The 16,684-nt window shown below is 41.1% G+C and overlaps 1 protein-coding gene across 4 annotated transcripts in view; it reads left to right on the forward strand.

Annotated features, from left to right (window-relative positions):
* SLC1A3 (solute carrier family 1 member 3) overlaps positions 1 to 16,361 on the forward strand; it is an 81,392-nt gene extending 65,031 nt beyond the window's left edge. For 2 of the 4 annotated variants that reach the window (XM_081517410.1, XM_081517411.1), the window contains 7 exons: positions 1,297 to 1,501; positions 4,663 to 4,705; positions 7,487 to 7,779; positions 10,318 to 10,551; positions 11,153 to 11,347; positions 12,261 to 12,395; positions 14,055 to 16,361. In XM_081517410.1, coding sequence (XP_081373536.1) covers positions 1,297 to 1,501; positions 4,663 to 4,705; positions 7,487 to 7,779; positions 10,318 to 10,551; positions 11,153 to 11,347; positions 12,261 to 12,395; positions 14,055 to 14,259 — 1,310 coding nt within the window. In that variant the 3' untranslated portion in view covers positions 14,260 to 16,361. Of the gene's footprint in view, positions 1 to 1,296; positions 1,502 to 4,662; positions 4,706 to 7,486; positions 7,898 to 10,317; positions 10,552 to 11,152; positions 11,348 to 12,260; positions 12,396 to 14,054 lie in introns of all 4 variants that reach the window. The other 2 variants (XR_014061254.1, XR_014061255.1) reach the window with 2 other exon arrangements.
* The last annotated feature ends 323 nt before the right edge of the window (positions 16,362 to 16,684 follow it).

The raw sequence follows: 16,684 nt of genomic DNA on the forward strand, positions 1-16,684 counted from the left end.
ATTGGAGATCATGGCTTCAGTTCCCATATAAGCTCACTACCATTGTATCAAGATTTGGGGGCAAACCCAGCCAGTTATCTGGCATTCATGGACATTATCTTTTTCCAATATACTTTACCTTACTCTAAATACATTGATATAAACAGAATCACTACCTACATATTGAACCACTGTTAGAGTCTGATACTGATCACTGAGCTACAGTGTAAACTTTTAATATATTTATAAAATTATGATTTTGCATAATAAAGAAAATAATTTCATTAATTATGATTGGATGATGCTATAATTGGATCTTAGTGTTTTAGGGAGTTTGGGGAGGAGAAAGAAAAAAGAGAAATGAGGAAATGGTTAATGAAACAGAAGAGCCCATATTATGATTAAGAAAATTTAATCTTTTGAGAATTTGGGGTTATTTCCAATTTTTTTCCATCCCGAGAGGCATGGAGATGTGTTCCATTTGCTAGAACAGTTAGGGAAACATTCACCATCATGCCTCCTCTCTCCCAGAGGGTCATGCCTTGCCTGAGGTAGACTTTGAAGATGTCCTGAAAAAGAGAGGAAGAATGTTTCACATGAGATAAGGTATGCCAGGCCTGTAGGACAAGGTGGAGGACGGCAGAGAGCAAAAATGAGAGGAACCTCACCAAAATTACAGTTTTTAAAAACTGTGGATGAGATGAGATAAACTGAAACAACAGAGAAGCTATTTGAGAACTTTGCCTACTATAAATGTAAATTGAGGATAACTCAGTAAGTGATTAGAATAATAGCTTAAATTTTACATTAAAAATCCAAAAAAACTTACAAGTGCATACATAAAATAATACTTATCAAAGAATTTAATGGTAGTTACTCTGTGTGAGTCTGCAGAGTGCCCAAAACTTGAGAAATCTTTTTTAAGGTATCTCTTCATACACACACACACACACACACACACACACAATACTCACTAATTCACACTCACAGCTTCCCCAACTAGTAGCAACCTAGGAAAGAATTTGATTGCCCCTTCAAACCATCAGAGAGTCACGTGAAATCAACTCTTGGGGCAGAAAATGGGTGATCACATGTTAGCTGACACAGCTGGTGCCTAGCCATTCTATGGCTTTTTCCCTTCATCTTTTGTGATGCCCTGATTCAATTTGGTGCCAAGTTCTCATAACATGTATAAAATCCCATTGCCGGGTGGGAGAGGGTTGGGGAGTGAAAAAGGAAATGCTCTTCCCATTACCTTCCACTGGACAATTCCCTGAACTGATTTCCTGAAAATCTCCTTCTGTTTGCCTTCCCTAGGAATGGCGGCCCTAGATAGTAAGGCATCAGGAAAGATGGGGATGCGAGCTGTAGTCTATTACATGACTACGACCATCATTGCCGTGGTGATTGGCATAATCATTGTTATCATCATCCATCCTGGGAAGGGCACAAAGGAAAACATGCACAGAGAAGGCAAAATTGTACAAGTGACAGCTGCAGACGCCTTCCTGGACTTGATCAGGTACGTCCTTGCAAGCCCATCCTTTTGGGTATATTTTGACCACCTCTCCTCTTTTAGGGGGAGCTGATCAAACCCTAGAAGAGGTATCAAACTGAACCAGCCCTGCTGGGCTTGAAATGAAGATCGCATCTAACAGAAATGGAAGTAAGGATCCGTTTTCTGATCTCATGTGAAAGAGATAAAAAGAGCAAGGAAAAGATAAAGATTTAGGAGCCCTGCTTTTAGGATTCAGAATCTGAGTACTCCGTCCTCTTAACTGTGCAGCTCATCTTGGAATATTAATATCAATAGTTCTTTTGTGTGTACGATTTTTTTTATTGAAGTATATTGCTGTGCAATTACGTAAGTTACAGATGTACAACATAGAAATTCAAATTTTTTTTACAGGTTATACTCCGCTTATAAAATATTGGCTTTATTCCCTGTGTGGTACAATATATCCTTGTAGCTTATTTTATACCTAGTAGTTTGTACTGCTTACTCTTCTACCCTTATATTGCCCTTTCCCCCTTCCCTCTCCCTACTGATAACCACTTGTTCTCTGTGTCTGTGAGTCTGCTTTTTTTGTTACACTCACTAGTTTGCTGTACTTTTTAGATTCCACATATATAAGTGATAATCATATAGTATTTGTCTCTTTCTGACTTATATCACTTAGCATAATGCCTTTCAATAATTCTCGACCTACTGGTTACTTTTCTCAAGTCTTACTCTTTAAGGCTATTTTTTCCCCCCAAGTATAGCCTGTTCATTGGACTCTTCTAATTTGGAACTTGTGATCTGTATCACCATCCATTATACACAACAATTTATTTCCAGAAGGGACCTTAGAGATCGTCTGATCTCACCTGTCCTAAGATTTTCCTTTCGTACTATTTATGAAGAAAGGATCTGGCAAATCAATAATAAAAGATTAAAGGATGACTTCTTTAGCATTGTTTTTATGTACAAACCATACAGTGATTACAAATTAGTTTTATCTAATACTTGAAACAGACCCAATGATATAGTCTGTTTTACACAGAACTGAGAAGTAAGCCCAAATTTAATCCCTGCACCTCCCTGCCTGCTCCCTATCCACATTTGCTTTTGCATGGGTCAGGTCCTGGAGGGAAGCATGTTGCAGGCTCAAAAGGATCACTGAACAGGGCATGCAAAGGTGCGGGCAGGGTTAAGGGAACAACCTACAAGTGATGGTGAGACACTCGGGGACTATCAGCAATAGGAAATTGTTTTGTTACCACCTGTTGCTTTGAGGTCAGGAAGGGAGCTATTCCTAGAACTCGGGATGAGCTGTAGCCTTGGGAAAGGCCACCGAGAATAGGGGCTGGAGCTCTAATTTGGAGGAAGGGAGCTATTGCCCAACCTGCCAAGAGAGAGAGCTAGAAAAACTTATACATCCACTTCTCTTTCCCACTGCTCTCTGTGATCTGTCAGCACCTCCCACTGGACAAACCCAACGGGAAGCCAGAAGGCAAGGGGGCAGCCTCGCAGGCATAGAGTAGGATGGAGGGTAGATGGAGAAGGGCAAATGGAAGATACCCCAGCACAGACCGCGAGATGTCCCACCTGCTCAACAGTCCAGCCAGCAGCCCATCCAGGCTGTCTTCCCAAAGCTAGCTCTTTCCTCCTTACTTTCCAATGTACCTACTTGCAGAGTGACTGGCTTGCCAGTCCTAGATGTCTACTGTAGGATTCCTCACTGACCATTTGAAAGCAGCTCCTCCTAGCAACTCAATCTCCCATGCCATCACAAGGAATGGGTCTGTGGCTGGTAGGTTCAAGAGTGAGTTGGGCAACAGAGGACCTCTTCAGCAGCACCTCTCAATACCTACCACGAGTGACTTTGTAGCATCTGTGTGTAAGCACTATACAGCCCCCTCTTGAAAGCCTTTTCCAGGGAGTTAATGGCAATTATCTGAAGGTAATAAGCCATTCTGTTTTAGTTCATACCAAATTGGCACCTGATGACAATGATTTTATTTAGTTCATACAGTTAATTAAAGCTTTTCACCATTTTTTTTTCAGGGACTTTACCTTCAGGTAGTTTGGATTGAGGGTATTTTATTATATTCTCTTTCTGTATAATTTCTACTCCTTGTTTAAAGAGTTGGGATCTTGTCATTCTCTGGTGCTTTTCTGCCTCCTTGCCCCAGTGACAAGTATAAGACTAACCTGTCCTCCCCCATACACCTGGTTTGAGCATTTATCTTGGGATCTCCTAAACATTTATCTCAGGGTTCATAGAAACAGACCCATAGAGCATAGATGGGAAGAACAAAGAAACAGGATGGGCTAGGCAGTAAGAAGAGACAAGAGTTTATAACCTTAACATATGATCAATGACTTAACAATTGCTGGAATCTCAGGCTCTGACCAGCTGCCCAGGTCATGTCTCCTCCACAGGCTCCCATCATGGAGCCCTGGTGATAGTTAAACCCATCTCCTCTTTAATAGATGAGTAAACTGAGACCTGCCTGGATGCCACGAGTCACCCTAGGTTACACAGCTGGTTAGAAACTCCCCAGTGAGAGTGCTGACTCTTATTCCTTCCCCACTATGAATACAGACACTGGTCTGAGGAAGTGACAAATCCTGCCACCTGGGCCCCAACTTCAAGTTCTGTGGGCCATCTCCCTGTTGGTTACCAAAGGGCTAGAAGCTCTAACCATTCAGAGTCATTATCTCACCCCCCAGAGTTCTTTGGGAGGACTTTGTGGAGAACAAAATTCCACAGTCTAACCGTGACATTTGATTCAGAACATTTGGTCCCTAAACACCCAGTGTGATACTAAAATGACCCCTATTGAATGACCCCTAATGACCCCTCAGTCGACCAGAATGCTTATGCTAAAAGGCATTTCCATTTTCACTTGGGTTCTTCCTGGGCGCAAGGTTTGATGTCTGAATTTTAAAAATTCATTTGTCTGACAAAAGGACAGATGAGTTGAATTTGGGACTTAAACTGAAAAATATGAACTACATGGACCACACTTAGGGATGACCTATGTCCCATTTCAAAAATGTCTACCAAAATCTTTCTCTTTTTTCCATTTGCCACTTTAGTTCGATGCAATCTTTACCCTGACACAGTGAAAAGGTATTTAAGGAACTAATTTATTATTTGGAAACATTTCAAGTGATCATTATTTTCTTTGCAGGAATATGTTCCCTCCAAATCTGGTGGAAGCTTGCTTTAAACAGGTAAATACTCTACAGCCATGAATTCGCCTTTGAAATTCCTCTTTGGCAAACAGAGTGTGGCTGTCTTTTAAATTGAATTTACTTTTCTTTCCTGTTTCCCTGCAATAAGAAACACTTCCTTTGCCAACTAGATGGAAAGCACTAGAGTTTTCTGGGGAATTGGGAGGGGAGGGAGGGGTCTTCCCTTGTAGGGAGGGGAGGGAGGGGTCTTCCCTTGCATTGAAGGCTTATTAGTTGCCTTAGACACTATATGTCTTGCATACAAATGGCTCATTAAGTCTCTGTTAATTGTTAAGAAGGCTAATCAGGAGACTCTCTCCCCTCCTCCGTATCCCATACACAAAAGCTCACCAAGCACACAAACTCCAGTATAAGATACATTTACAACTTGCTTCAAAGATTAGGAAGACTATTCAAGTGTCTGGGTTTGATTTTAAAAGTCAGTGGGTTGTGTTTTTTGAAAGTCTGTTAAGGGCCTTATGGATTCTAAAGGAGGAACCATGTCAGAAAGGATTGCCACCATCATGCATTGAACGTCTGCTCTGTGCCAAGCACTAATGTTATATTTACTCCTCACATAAATATGATGGCTATCATTGTCTTCATTTCATCGAGGCAACTCATCTATGATCATTCAGAGGGATCATGTAACAGGCATACGATTTCACAAGTAGTAAACGCCAGACCCAGAATTCAAACCCATTGTGCTGATTCCAAATTCTGTCATCTTTCTGCTTCTACATTCTGTTCCCCTTTCTGGAAAGCGGTATCCAGGCTCATGCGATACTTCCCAGGAGGCCGTAGTGAGCTCCATTTCCTTTTAGCACCAAATCCAAGCAACCCTTGGCTCTCTGTGTTGAACACACAAACACATTTTACTATTAGGGGATAAAATGAGTAAAGCTCATTCTAACCTCAATTGAATAAAAAAAAAAAAACAACTCTGTTACCCAAAATATTAAGAGGGAAACAATTAGACATTATAGTTGTTAAATAGTAGTTCCCAAACATTTCCTCAGATGGTGTCACTTTACCCTAATCCTTGTGCTTGGGATCTGTAAAATAAACAAAACCAAACCCTGACCTCATGGAAGACCAAGTTTTCCACTCTTCACTTTTTTCCCTTTTTAAAATTTGTATTGACCATTTTTATTAGTCAATTTTGCACATACTGCAAAATTCAAACAGAATTCTTTCTTTAAAAAAAAAAAGGCTGACAAGGCAAAATCTAACTCTTTTTATTCAAAACAACTGTAATCATAAATAATAAACCCCTTTCAATCCAGCCAGCCAACCCCAGCACCATGGGGCTGATTCTTCCAGTTAGTCAGCTGGCACTGGACAAATTCAAAAACGTTGATTTCTAGCAGCACTGGGAAAAGTGCTGACTCACGCAGATTTATTGTATTCAATATTTGGTTTTGGATAGCACTTACACGATTTTGAAGGAGAAGCAAATGTATCGTCCCAGATCTATTTGTCTTAGATCAGAATGCAAGTGAGGTTACAATTTCTGTGTAAGCTGCAAACTGTGTCTTAGGGGAAAGAGTTGGAGGTATAGGAAAGGCTAGTTTGGATTGAAAATTCACCCTAGACAGTCTAAAATTGGGGTGCACTAAAATGCATAAGCACCCCAGTTGAACAGAGATTTGACTGTAATAAGAGACAGAAGGGGGCCAATTCAACAATTTTCTTTGTTAAAATTACCAGCAATGCCACTGATAGTTTAGGGCTATGTCTGCAGTATTGACAGCTAGCCATGTCCTTGTTTGGAAATGATAGTTTCCCACTGGACAAAAAGTCTCCCATACTTTACCAATACTCTTGGTAAAGTGATGGCCAAGCATTCCATGTACAGCTGTGCTTTCTTCCCCTAGACTCTAGATCCAGGCAGCATCCATAGATTATTACTTTTCTGGTGCTTTAGTACCATCAACATGAAGGCCAGAAATTCTGTTCTTATTAAAATCATAGAGAGATGGGCTTGTTTCAGATGGCCACAGGAATACACTCAGCATCTTCTGTCTGGGGCATCTATGCAGAAATTTTGGTATAAAGACCATCTCCCTTTTTTTCTTTTAAGATTTATTGATTTATTTATGGTTGCCCTGGATCTTCATTGCTGCTCACAAGCTTTCTCTAGTTGCAGTGAGCAGGAGCTACTTCTGGTTGCAACATGCAGGCTCAGTAGTTGTGGCACACTGGCTTAGTTGCCCCACAGCATGTGAGATCTTCCTGGACCAGAGATTGAACCCATGTTCCCTGCACTGGCAGATGGATTCCTAATCACTGGGCAACCAGGGAAGCCTCAAGACCATTTCCTAAGTAAGAGGAGAAACTCCTCTGTAGACTTGAGCAGTGGGTTTTGCAGCTATGGGATATGAGTAAAGGGAGGTTAGGTGATTTGCCAATGATCCCGTAACATGAACCCGTAGAGGATACAGGGATTGTTGTGAATATCTTTTAATTTTTAAAACGCCTATTATAGTCATTTTATTAGGGTTTCAGAAACATGCATATGTTTACTCCAACATTTTCAACCTCTTTCCTGTTATGATTTGCTGTATATTTAAGTGTGTGTGTGTGTATGTGTGTGTCTGTACTGAGGAAGTAGGAAAGGTTTGTCACAGATTAGATAGATGATATAGATAGACAGACACTTTCTATAACACAGGTCTCTGAATTCAGGGTAATGTATATCATTACAGATAATGCGAGCAGAAAGTACAAAGAAGAAAAGAAAAATCATCTTTCATCACTGTCGTGTCTTTTCTTTTTAAGTTTAAAACCAACTATGAGAAGAGGAGCTTTAAAGTGCCCATCCAGCCCAATGAAACACTTGTGGGCGCCGTGATCAACAATGTGTCAGAGGCCATGGAGACTCTGACGAGGATCACAGAAGAGTTAGTCCCAGTCCCAGGGTCTGTGAATGGGGTCAATGCCCTGGGACTAGTTGTCTTCTCCATGTGCTTCGGATTTGTGATTGGAAACATGAAGGAGCAGGGCCAGGCCCTGCGAGAGTTCTTTGATTCTCTCAACGAAGCCATCATGAGATTGGTAGCAGTGATCATGTGGTATGTATTTCCATTTGCTCTGTATGCTCTATAGACGATGCTTACTGCCATCAACTTGTGTTCTGTTCTGAGGAAGATGCCACCAGGCAGGATGGCCAATTGCAAAGATTTCATCCGGGTAAGCAAATCAGTGACTTTCTGGGCTGGTAGTAGCCTTCAACGTATCTGTGTACCTCTCTTCATTAGTTTGCTTCCTTGGTTTTGAAAAGTGTCAACTCCTTTATTCCAGTGCTGACGGCATCCCATTGCTCATTCCTCTTTTATAACTAATTAACTATTCATTAAATACATATTTTTTTATTATCTCCTGTATACCAAGCATTTAATGCCAGGCACTATGGATATAGCACCGAGGAAAACAGACAAAGATGTCCTAGATCTTACATTTTGTTTTATTCTTTTCCATTATAGTTTATTATAAGATATTGCATATAGTTTCCTGAGCTATACAGTAGGACTTTGTTCAGATCTTATATTCTTAAACAAATCAACCATATACTTGAGTCACAAGTGCCATGAAGAAAAAATAAAATAAAACATGAGGTTTTATTTTATATAATATCATGTGGTGTAATAAAAAAAATAACTGAGGAGGAGGCTTAAAATTTGCCTTGGTTGGGACAGAAAGGCCTCTGAAGAGATGGATGACATTTTTTGCTGAGATCTGAATGACCAGGAGAAGCTAACTATACAAAGTGGTGAGAATCGCATTTCCAGGAGAGGGAAAAGCAAAGGCCGAGGCCCCTGAACCATCAGAAAAACTGAGCTCTCCTCTCCTCCACTTCAGTCCTAAGAAGGAAGTGTAAATGGCCCTTCTGCAGCTAGTGTGAGGGACTCATGGGAAGTGTTATAGAAAGCCAAGCCACAATTTATAACAAAACTTCCTTCAAAGAAAGTTGAGAGCAGGAGACAAAGGAAAAGACCAAATCCACAGAGGAACATTGACCTTGGAAAAGTAAACTCTCCCCAGCAGGGAAGAACCCAGTGATTGGTTTAAACCTCCTGTGAGGGTTGCTTTCCTTTTATCCTTTATTTTTAATCCAGACTCCCTCTTGGCACCTGAGGCAGGAAGGCATCCATTTCTAAGAAAAGCAGTCACCAACGTGATTAAAAATATCCTTGGTCTTTATTGCCACCGAAGCCCAGAGAATCCATTTTTCAGGAGTTTGTACAAGATGGATATGAAGTCGGAAACACAAAGATGATCAGAGTGCGGTCTTCACAGGCGTCCCTGTTGAAATGCTGGGGGCCCTCCTTGGAAACCTTGGCAGGGCTGAAAGTGAACATTTATCTTCATATTATTAAAATGCCTCTACCTTTCACCTCTTTTATGAAAGAAGTCTATTCAAGGCTGCTGAATGAACCTCACATGTAGCTTTTCTAGCTGTACATTTCGCCTGCACATTCAACATTGAGTTATTACATTTCTGAAAACAGGTACTCTTATACTTTCCTGGCCTGTGTTTTTAAAGGGCTTTTAAAAGAACCATTGTATTTTTCAATATGAAAGAAGTCCTCCACAGTTCCCAACAGGCCCTTCTCCTGAAGGGTGATCGACTTCTCTGTTTATGGTAATGGGAGTTGGGTTGTAGTTTACAGCATACAACAGACAAAGAGAGTTGAAAGCCAGGCAGCACAGCCTTGATTCAATGTATACAATCCATTTCATGTCTCCAATGTTAATTCTTGCTCAGATGTAGAGCAAGATCTAGAAGAAGGATTGCAAATAGCAGTAGCAGCCTGCGGATAATAATTGCTTAACTAGAGCACTTATAACCTGATTATGGAAGTACATACATGCATGTTATTAACTCTGATGGCTGTGAATTTATTTTATGATTGCCTTCTACTCATTTCAAACGGTGTTAGTTTTTCACTTGCACTGTAACATATAATTTCCTCTTATAGTACATTTATTTAAGTAAAAAAAAAATTAATACTAAGTATGTAATATTATAACAAGGTTGTAATATAGGAAAAACCAATAAAAGTGGTCCTTGATAAAGAGAGTTGACTGCAAATCTAAAACACTGAAATGGCATGGTATACATCTTGCTGTAGCTTGGGAATCAGTCTCTGATGTGGGAAATGCTGCCCCCCGCCCCCACCCAGAAGTCTGGATATTGGTTCAGTGGATTCTGACTGTTCGGGGTATTTAGCAGGGGAGCAGGAGGTGGTGGGGAGGGCTCAGAGAGTGGACGGCATCTGAGGACCGCCAAAGCAACCGAGGTATTTAGGAAAAAGAAGAGGTAAGTAACAAAACCTCGGAGCCTACCATTTTTCTTGGTTTTGGAGGAAAAAAAACTGTGACCTAAAGAAATTCTGAGTGAGAGGAAAGCCTAAAGTACTGTTTATATTTAAATTTATATTTTAAAAAAGGAAAAAAGAAATTCATAATTTCTGCAAGCCCTCATAGTATCCTGGGCAGAAAAGTTTGGAAATCAACTCTCATTGACTTTTTCTTATCACTTGGTAATTTCTGTGAAATAGTTTGTTGGAAATCAGACTTCCAACTGTGCATGTGTTGCTTCTACATAGGTACGCCCCTCTGGGCATACTCTTCCTGATTGCAGGGAAAATTGTTGAGATGGAAGACATGGGAGTGATTGGGGGACAGCTGGCCATGTACACAGTGACAGTCATCGTGGGCTTGCTCATCCATGCCGTCATTGTCCTACCCCTTCTCTACTTCCTGGTAACGCGGAAAAACCCCTGGGTTTTCATCGGAGGGTTGCTGCAAGCGCTCATCACAGCTCTAGGAACTTCCTCCAGGTATAGATATAGCCATGGCTTATTCCTATCAGAAAATATACTTCAAACCTTACTTTGAACCAGAGCCTTCATATTGGAGTGGCAGGTTGCATTTTTTCCAGGTTTTAAACATCCAGACTCATGAATTGGCTTTTTGACTTTGATGCTAATCAGACTGATTTGGGATTTAGGGAATGGCTGGCTATACACACTTTTAGGGGAAAAGTAGAAATCAACTATCCTTTCCTGCCCACTCTCATCTCCCTTGTCCAGTTGCCATTTACCTGAGATGGCAGAGCATCGGCACAGGCTCTTCTTGCGGGGGTTGGAGAGTAATCACAAGCGATGCCTCATAGAGAAACCTAGAAGCAGGAAAGCTGTCAAATGACACAGTGAGGGGACCCACTGTTCCTAATCCTGCTCCCCTATTTATAATAGTGCTGACTTAGTTCCCTTTAATTTAGAATATGGGAGAGGAAGGAACTCTCTGTCCAAAGCACTAAAACAGACAGGCACAATAGTAGGACCAACTCCCTAAGGGTTGTTACAAGAAGCAAATGAGGTAAGCCATGCTTCACATGTCAGGATGGTCAGCTGACATGTCCTGTTTTACTGTGCTCAGCTCCGCCACCCTACCCATCACCTTCAAGTGCCTGGAAGAGAACAATGGTGTGGACAAACGCGTTACCAGATTCGTGCTCCCGGTAGGGGCCACCATCAATATGGATGGGACTGCCCTCTACGAGGCTTTGGCTGCCATTTTCATTGCTCAAGTTAACAACTTCGAACTGAACTTTGGACAGATTATTACAATCAGGTACAATGAATATTCTACACGACATTTGCTTAAGAATGCCTTTAAATGATGAGCTAGTGATCAGGGCCACCTTGATGAGGGTAACACTCAGGGATGACACAACCACAAGCTCTGGTCCCTTACTCTGTTTAACACTTGGTACTATACAAGGGGGACTATGTGAGGGAACCATGAACAGTCTCTTCCACAGACTTATTACTTTATGAATACCACTTTATATCTACTCATAACACATTTTCACATTGTCACATAAGCCTATCAAATAGATATTTAACAAACTGAGTTCCAGATGGGTCGTGTGACTTACAAATGAAATTCCCATCTCCTCTGTAAAAAATATTGATAGTGCTACAGAACTTTGTTTATAAATCATTTTGCTTTTGAATTCATAAATCTGATTTTTTTTTTCTGACCACAATAGCCATACAAGTTCAGTATCCCTTACAATCCTCTGCTTGGATAGAGGAATTATTAGAAATAAATTGTTCTTATAACTGTACAGTATTTTAGAGCTTACAAAATACTTTCAGGTACATGAGGAAGCATTCTATAACATTGTAGGGGAAAGGCCAAAAGAACTTTTTGGCCAACCCAATATCTAGGTACAACTTTCTTTATTTAGAAAAGGCTGTAATAGTAGGACCAACTCCCGAAGGGTTGTGGCAAGAAGCAAATGAGGTAAGCCATGCTTCACATATCAGGAGGCACATAATAGGCATTTGATAAGTATTGATTAATATGCTTATTAACCCAATGGGGTTTTTTTAACAATCTCATTTACATTTTTCTAAAGTGTGTCCTCTCATGTTAACTTGGCAAGTCAGATGCCACCACTGTGCATGTTTTATAGGGTCTGCTCTCTATCTGGGGAGATTTAAACAAAGGTTTTCTGTTTGGGGACTTCCTCTAACAGCATCACAGCCACGGCTGCCAGTATTGGGGCAGCTGGGATTCCTCAGGCAGGCCTGGTCACCATGGTCATCGTGCTGACATCTGTGGGCCTGCCCACCGACGACATCACACTCATCATCGCAGTGGACTGGTTCCTGTGAGTACATTCAGACTGCATCATCTGGCTTGCCATCGTGGGGGCCCCTCTGTCATCTTAGGACTCCAAGCAGCCTGGCACCCCTGCCAAAGGGCTCCAGGGAGAGGGGCAGCTTGGCCTGTAATTAAATTGTGCTCCCTGCCTGATCCCGGCGACTATCTAGAGCCTGAGTCCCAGACTCTATGCACACTCACCCCCTTATCAGCCCGCAGGGCACATCTGGCTGTTAGACTTCTCACTCCATAAAGCCATTTGGGGATTGGGAAACCCACTGTCTGCAAAGTCAACATAAATCAGCGAAGTCAGTTCTGAATTGCACAACGCGTCCCCATGGCGGCCGGGACAGAAGTGTGGGCCTCCCAGGCTGGCTCAGACTTTCTCCTTGTGCTTCCCATTCCAATGGCGTAATACAGGGCAGATGTTCCCATCCGATCCCCACAGGGAGTGGGGCAGCCCCGAAGACAGTGGGAAGAGAGCTGGTGTCATTAAGTGGAATTGATTTTTGGCTCCAGGGAAAATTCCAAGAACAGTACCCTAGACCCTAACCTCTAGGGCCCATCCCTCTGCCCTTTCCCCCTCACCCTTTCAACTGACATGTTCCACCCCTCTTCTTTCCCTTCCACTTACAGAATTTCTCCCCAGAATGCCCAGGTTGAAAGCCTAGAAGGACACAGTAGGTGCTAGAGTCTACATAGACGCTGTGAGCTAGATCTAATGACCACACAAAGCTCAATGTGCTCAAGGCACTGTAAGCTGGGGGGGGGGGGGGAGGTAATTAACTGAAGCATGAGATCCGCAGTCACTTGGATCTGGCTTGTGTCCTGCCCTTGTGTGATACTGGGAGGTTACCCAGCCACCGTAGTTGCCTCCTCTGTAAAATGAAGACAGTAACGTCTTCTACCTCCCAGTGGTGCTATGAGGATTAAATGCAGTGGTACGTAGGAAGCATTCGGCCCTCTGTCTGGCCCACAGTCCTACTCGACTCATGTGAAGACTTTTATAGCGTAAACCCGTGGTTCTCAAAGGTTTTAGTCTCATAACCCCTTTACATTTAAAAAATTGAGGACTCCCAAAACTTTTTTATCTGTATGGATCGTATCTGTCAATATTCATCATGTTAGAAAAACTTGGGCATTTTTTAAATGTTAAATACATTTAAAGATTACAATAATTACATGTTAACATATATAACGTTTTTCTGAAAAAAATACCATCTTCCAAACCAAAAATTTAGGGAAAAGAATGACACCATTTTACATCTTTGCAAATCTCCTTAATATCTAGCTTAATACAAGACTAACTGCTTCTGCCTTCAATCTCTTTTGTTATCTTTTGTGTTATGTTGTTGTATTCTAGAAACTCCACTAGATAGACATTCATGAGAAAGTGAGACGGAAAGGGGCAAATAATATCTTGGCATTATTATGAAAATTGTTTTTGCTTCAGGGACCCCCAGGGGTCTCTAGAGTCCAATTTGAGACCTTCTGGTAAAAGGAAGGAAAGAGAACCAAAGATTAATTTTAAATAGAAGGAGACAGGGAAGCAGAACTTAAAGAGAGAGATGCCCCCAATGACTTAGCTGGCTAGTTCAGAACATGAGCTGAAATGTCACAATATTTACTGGATCCTCGTTTTTCATTCCTCCCTGCTCTTCCCCAGGGACCGCCTTCGCACCACCACCAACGTATTGGGAGACTCCCTGGGAGCCGGCATTGTTGAACACTTATCGAGACATGAACTGAAGAACCGGGATGTCGAAATGGGTAACTCAGTGATTGAAGAGAATGAAATGAAGAAACCCTATCAGCTGATTTCCCAGGAAAGCGAAATTGAAAAATCCATGGACAGTGAAACCAAGATGTAGACTAATACAAAGAAATGCTTCCTTGAGCACCCGGTGTTTGAAAACCATTATACAATGTTTCCATCTCATTACAACTCATTCTCGCCAGTAAGCCCCTTACCTCCCTTCTCCTCCCTGCCCTGACAGGATTGGGAAGTATTCATCCAAAATCAAGGGAGGATCTTGCAGTGGCCAAAATGTATAGTTTTCATCCCAGCCTTGAAATTTTTAAGTCATTTCGTGTTAGTCTTACCTAATAAGGTCCTGAGGTCAAAAACAGTCCTGATCAGATCTTACAAGTTTCTGTGGCACACAATCCTGTAAATGTGATAGATCTTATAATTTAAAGACTCAAAACAAATACTAGGCTAAAATCATGGTTTTAAATCAACTTTCAGAGTGGAAAAATCCTTCAGAATACAATTCAGTTTTAGGATCAAAACAAAACAACTTGATCAGCAATGGGTTATTAGTTGGATATTAAGAGGGTTTTTTTTTCCCCGTCTCCTATGATTTGTGTCCTTATTTTATTAGTAGCAGGACAATATTAATACACACCTAGCACAGCTGTAAGGAGGTATGTAAAGAGAAATGCCCATGTGGCCATGGGGAAGTAATGAAGTCTTAAGGCCTCAGTGTTCCCATCTATAAAATGAGCAAGTTCCTTAGATGCCTTTATGATTGATTCCAGTCCAAACATTAGGTGGCACCATGAAAGAACATGTCCTCCAATTCCCCTTAGAATGTTCTGTAGCAAGGATCATTCCATGGAGCATGGGACTTTCAAAGCAGACATTCATTGCGAATGAACATTTCTAAATAGTGGGGGGGATGGCTGTGTAGTTTACGAGGTCCTGTGTCCAAAATGTCAGTTACACGTCACCAGACTGGAAGCATTCCAGGAGTGGAATTGTTCATGAAACTCTGCTTAGTTCTTCCCAAGAGGGGACGTATTCCCCTCTTTCTTCCCAAACTTAAGGGACTCTTCTGGGAAGGATGTCTCCCACCACTCCTCAACTGACGATAGACTGTTAGAAAATAAAAAAGTAAGACTATCAATTAGTAAGAGTGCTTACCCGTCTTACTTTGGAACACTAAAGAGCCAGCCAGGGAAGAATGGAGCATGGTTGACATTATAAAGAGAGTATTTTAAAACTTATAAGTCATCTTTAAGGAAGAGGTTTTTAAAAAAAAAAAAAAAACCTGGAACACTTTTTCTCTTCAGTTCAAAAATCATTTCCTAAGGAAGTCTGCAGATTAAAATATAAGGTCACTTCTTATATTATTTTAAACAAGTCAAATGAATGAGCTCTGTCTCTACTAAAGGTCCCAGAGCCAGGTGGGTGGTCTCTTATTTGAAAAGGTTTTTGACTCTCATCAGAAGTTCTTAGAATGAGTAAAACAAGACATTTCTTTGTGTTGGAACACCACTCACAAAATCATTCAAAATCTTAAGCGGGAGTGGTGTTTGATTTGATTGTATTTGTGTCCATGAGAGAAATGGTAGAAGATGAATCGGTATGAAGCCATGTCAGCGTGGTTCCAAGAAAAAAAAACACACATTGGGGCATTAGTTTCAGGCAAGGCAGCTACCAGGTTTAGAGGAGATTAGTTTTTTTTTTACCCTCTAAGGAAAATGCAGTCAAAGATGTGGGAGCTGTCAGACAATACCAACTGTGTTTGAGTTTCTGACTGAAAATGGTGAAGATTGGACTTAATTATGCTAACAGATTGAAAATCTAGACATACATCCTCTGATACACAATTAGAGATATTTTTATATAGATCATGAGCATTATGTGTGTACAAAAGTTAACGTTAGGCTGTGGTGGAATAACCGTTTAATGTCAAGGCTCTATTTGGGAAAAACACTACAAAACTTAATGTATTATCCATGGCTGTCATGACACCAGTAGAGCAAAAATTAATCATGTCAAATTAACTCTGTTACACAGTGTGATCTTTTTTAATACTAACCATCTCTTACGGAAAGCAGATCCTCTGAGATGACCCTCTCGCCAGCCCATCACAGGCTCTGCATATCACATGTGCCCAGTGTGGACTGAGAAGCGTTACTTTGTAGGTGTATTTTCAATAAAGAAAAAAAAATTAGTTTTACATGATATCTTTGCATGTTGTTATTATTCTTCTCCCTGAAGGAAAATAAACTTTTCATTCAAGGAAGTATTTCAGTGAGGTCAGGATAATGCTGGGAAGGATGCCTTGCAGTTTTTCGGTTTGTTTGGTTTTTTTCTTTTTTTAGATTTTACTAGGTAAAATCTTGGAAGGCCCAGCTAGGGAACCCAAACACAAGAAAATCAGAAAGGACATACTCTCCCTGCCCAACTCCTAAAACTGAAGCTGGAAACAGGAGGAGGTGAGGGAAGCATTTTGCTTTAACAGCCTGCATTTACTTTTTCATTTGAGATTCAGATTTCTGCAATAG

This window comes from Giraffa tippelskirchi, chromosome 8 (genome assembly GCF_054371585.1).
Source record: "Giraffa tippelskirchi isolate mGirTip1 chromosome 8, T2T-mGirTip1v1.2.pri, whole genome shotgun sequence".
Classification (NCBI taxonomy): Eukaryota; Metazoa; Chordata; class Mammalia; order Artiodactyla; family Giraffidae; genus Giraffa; species Giraffa tippelskirchi.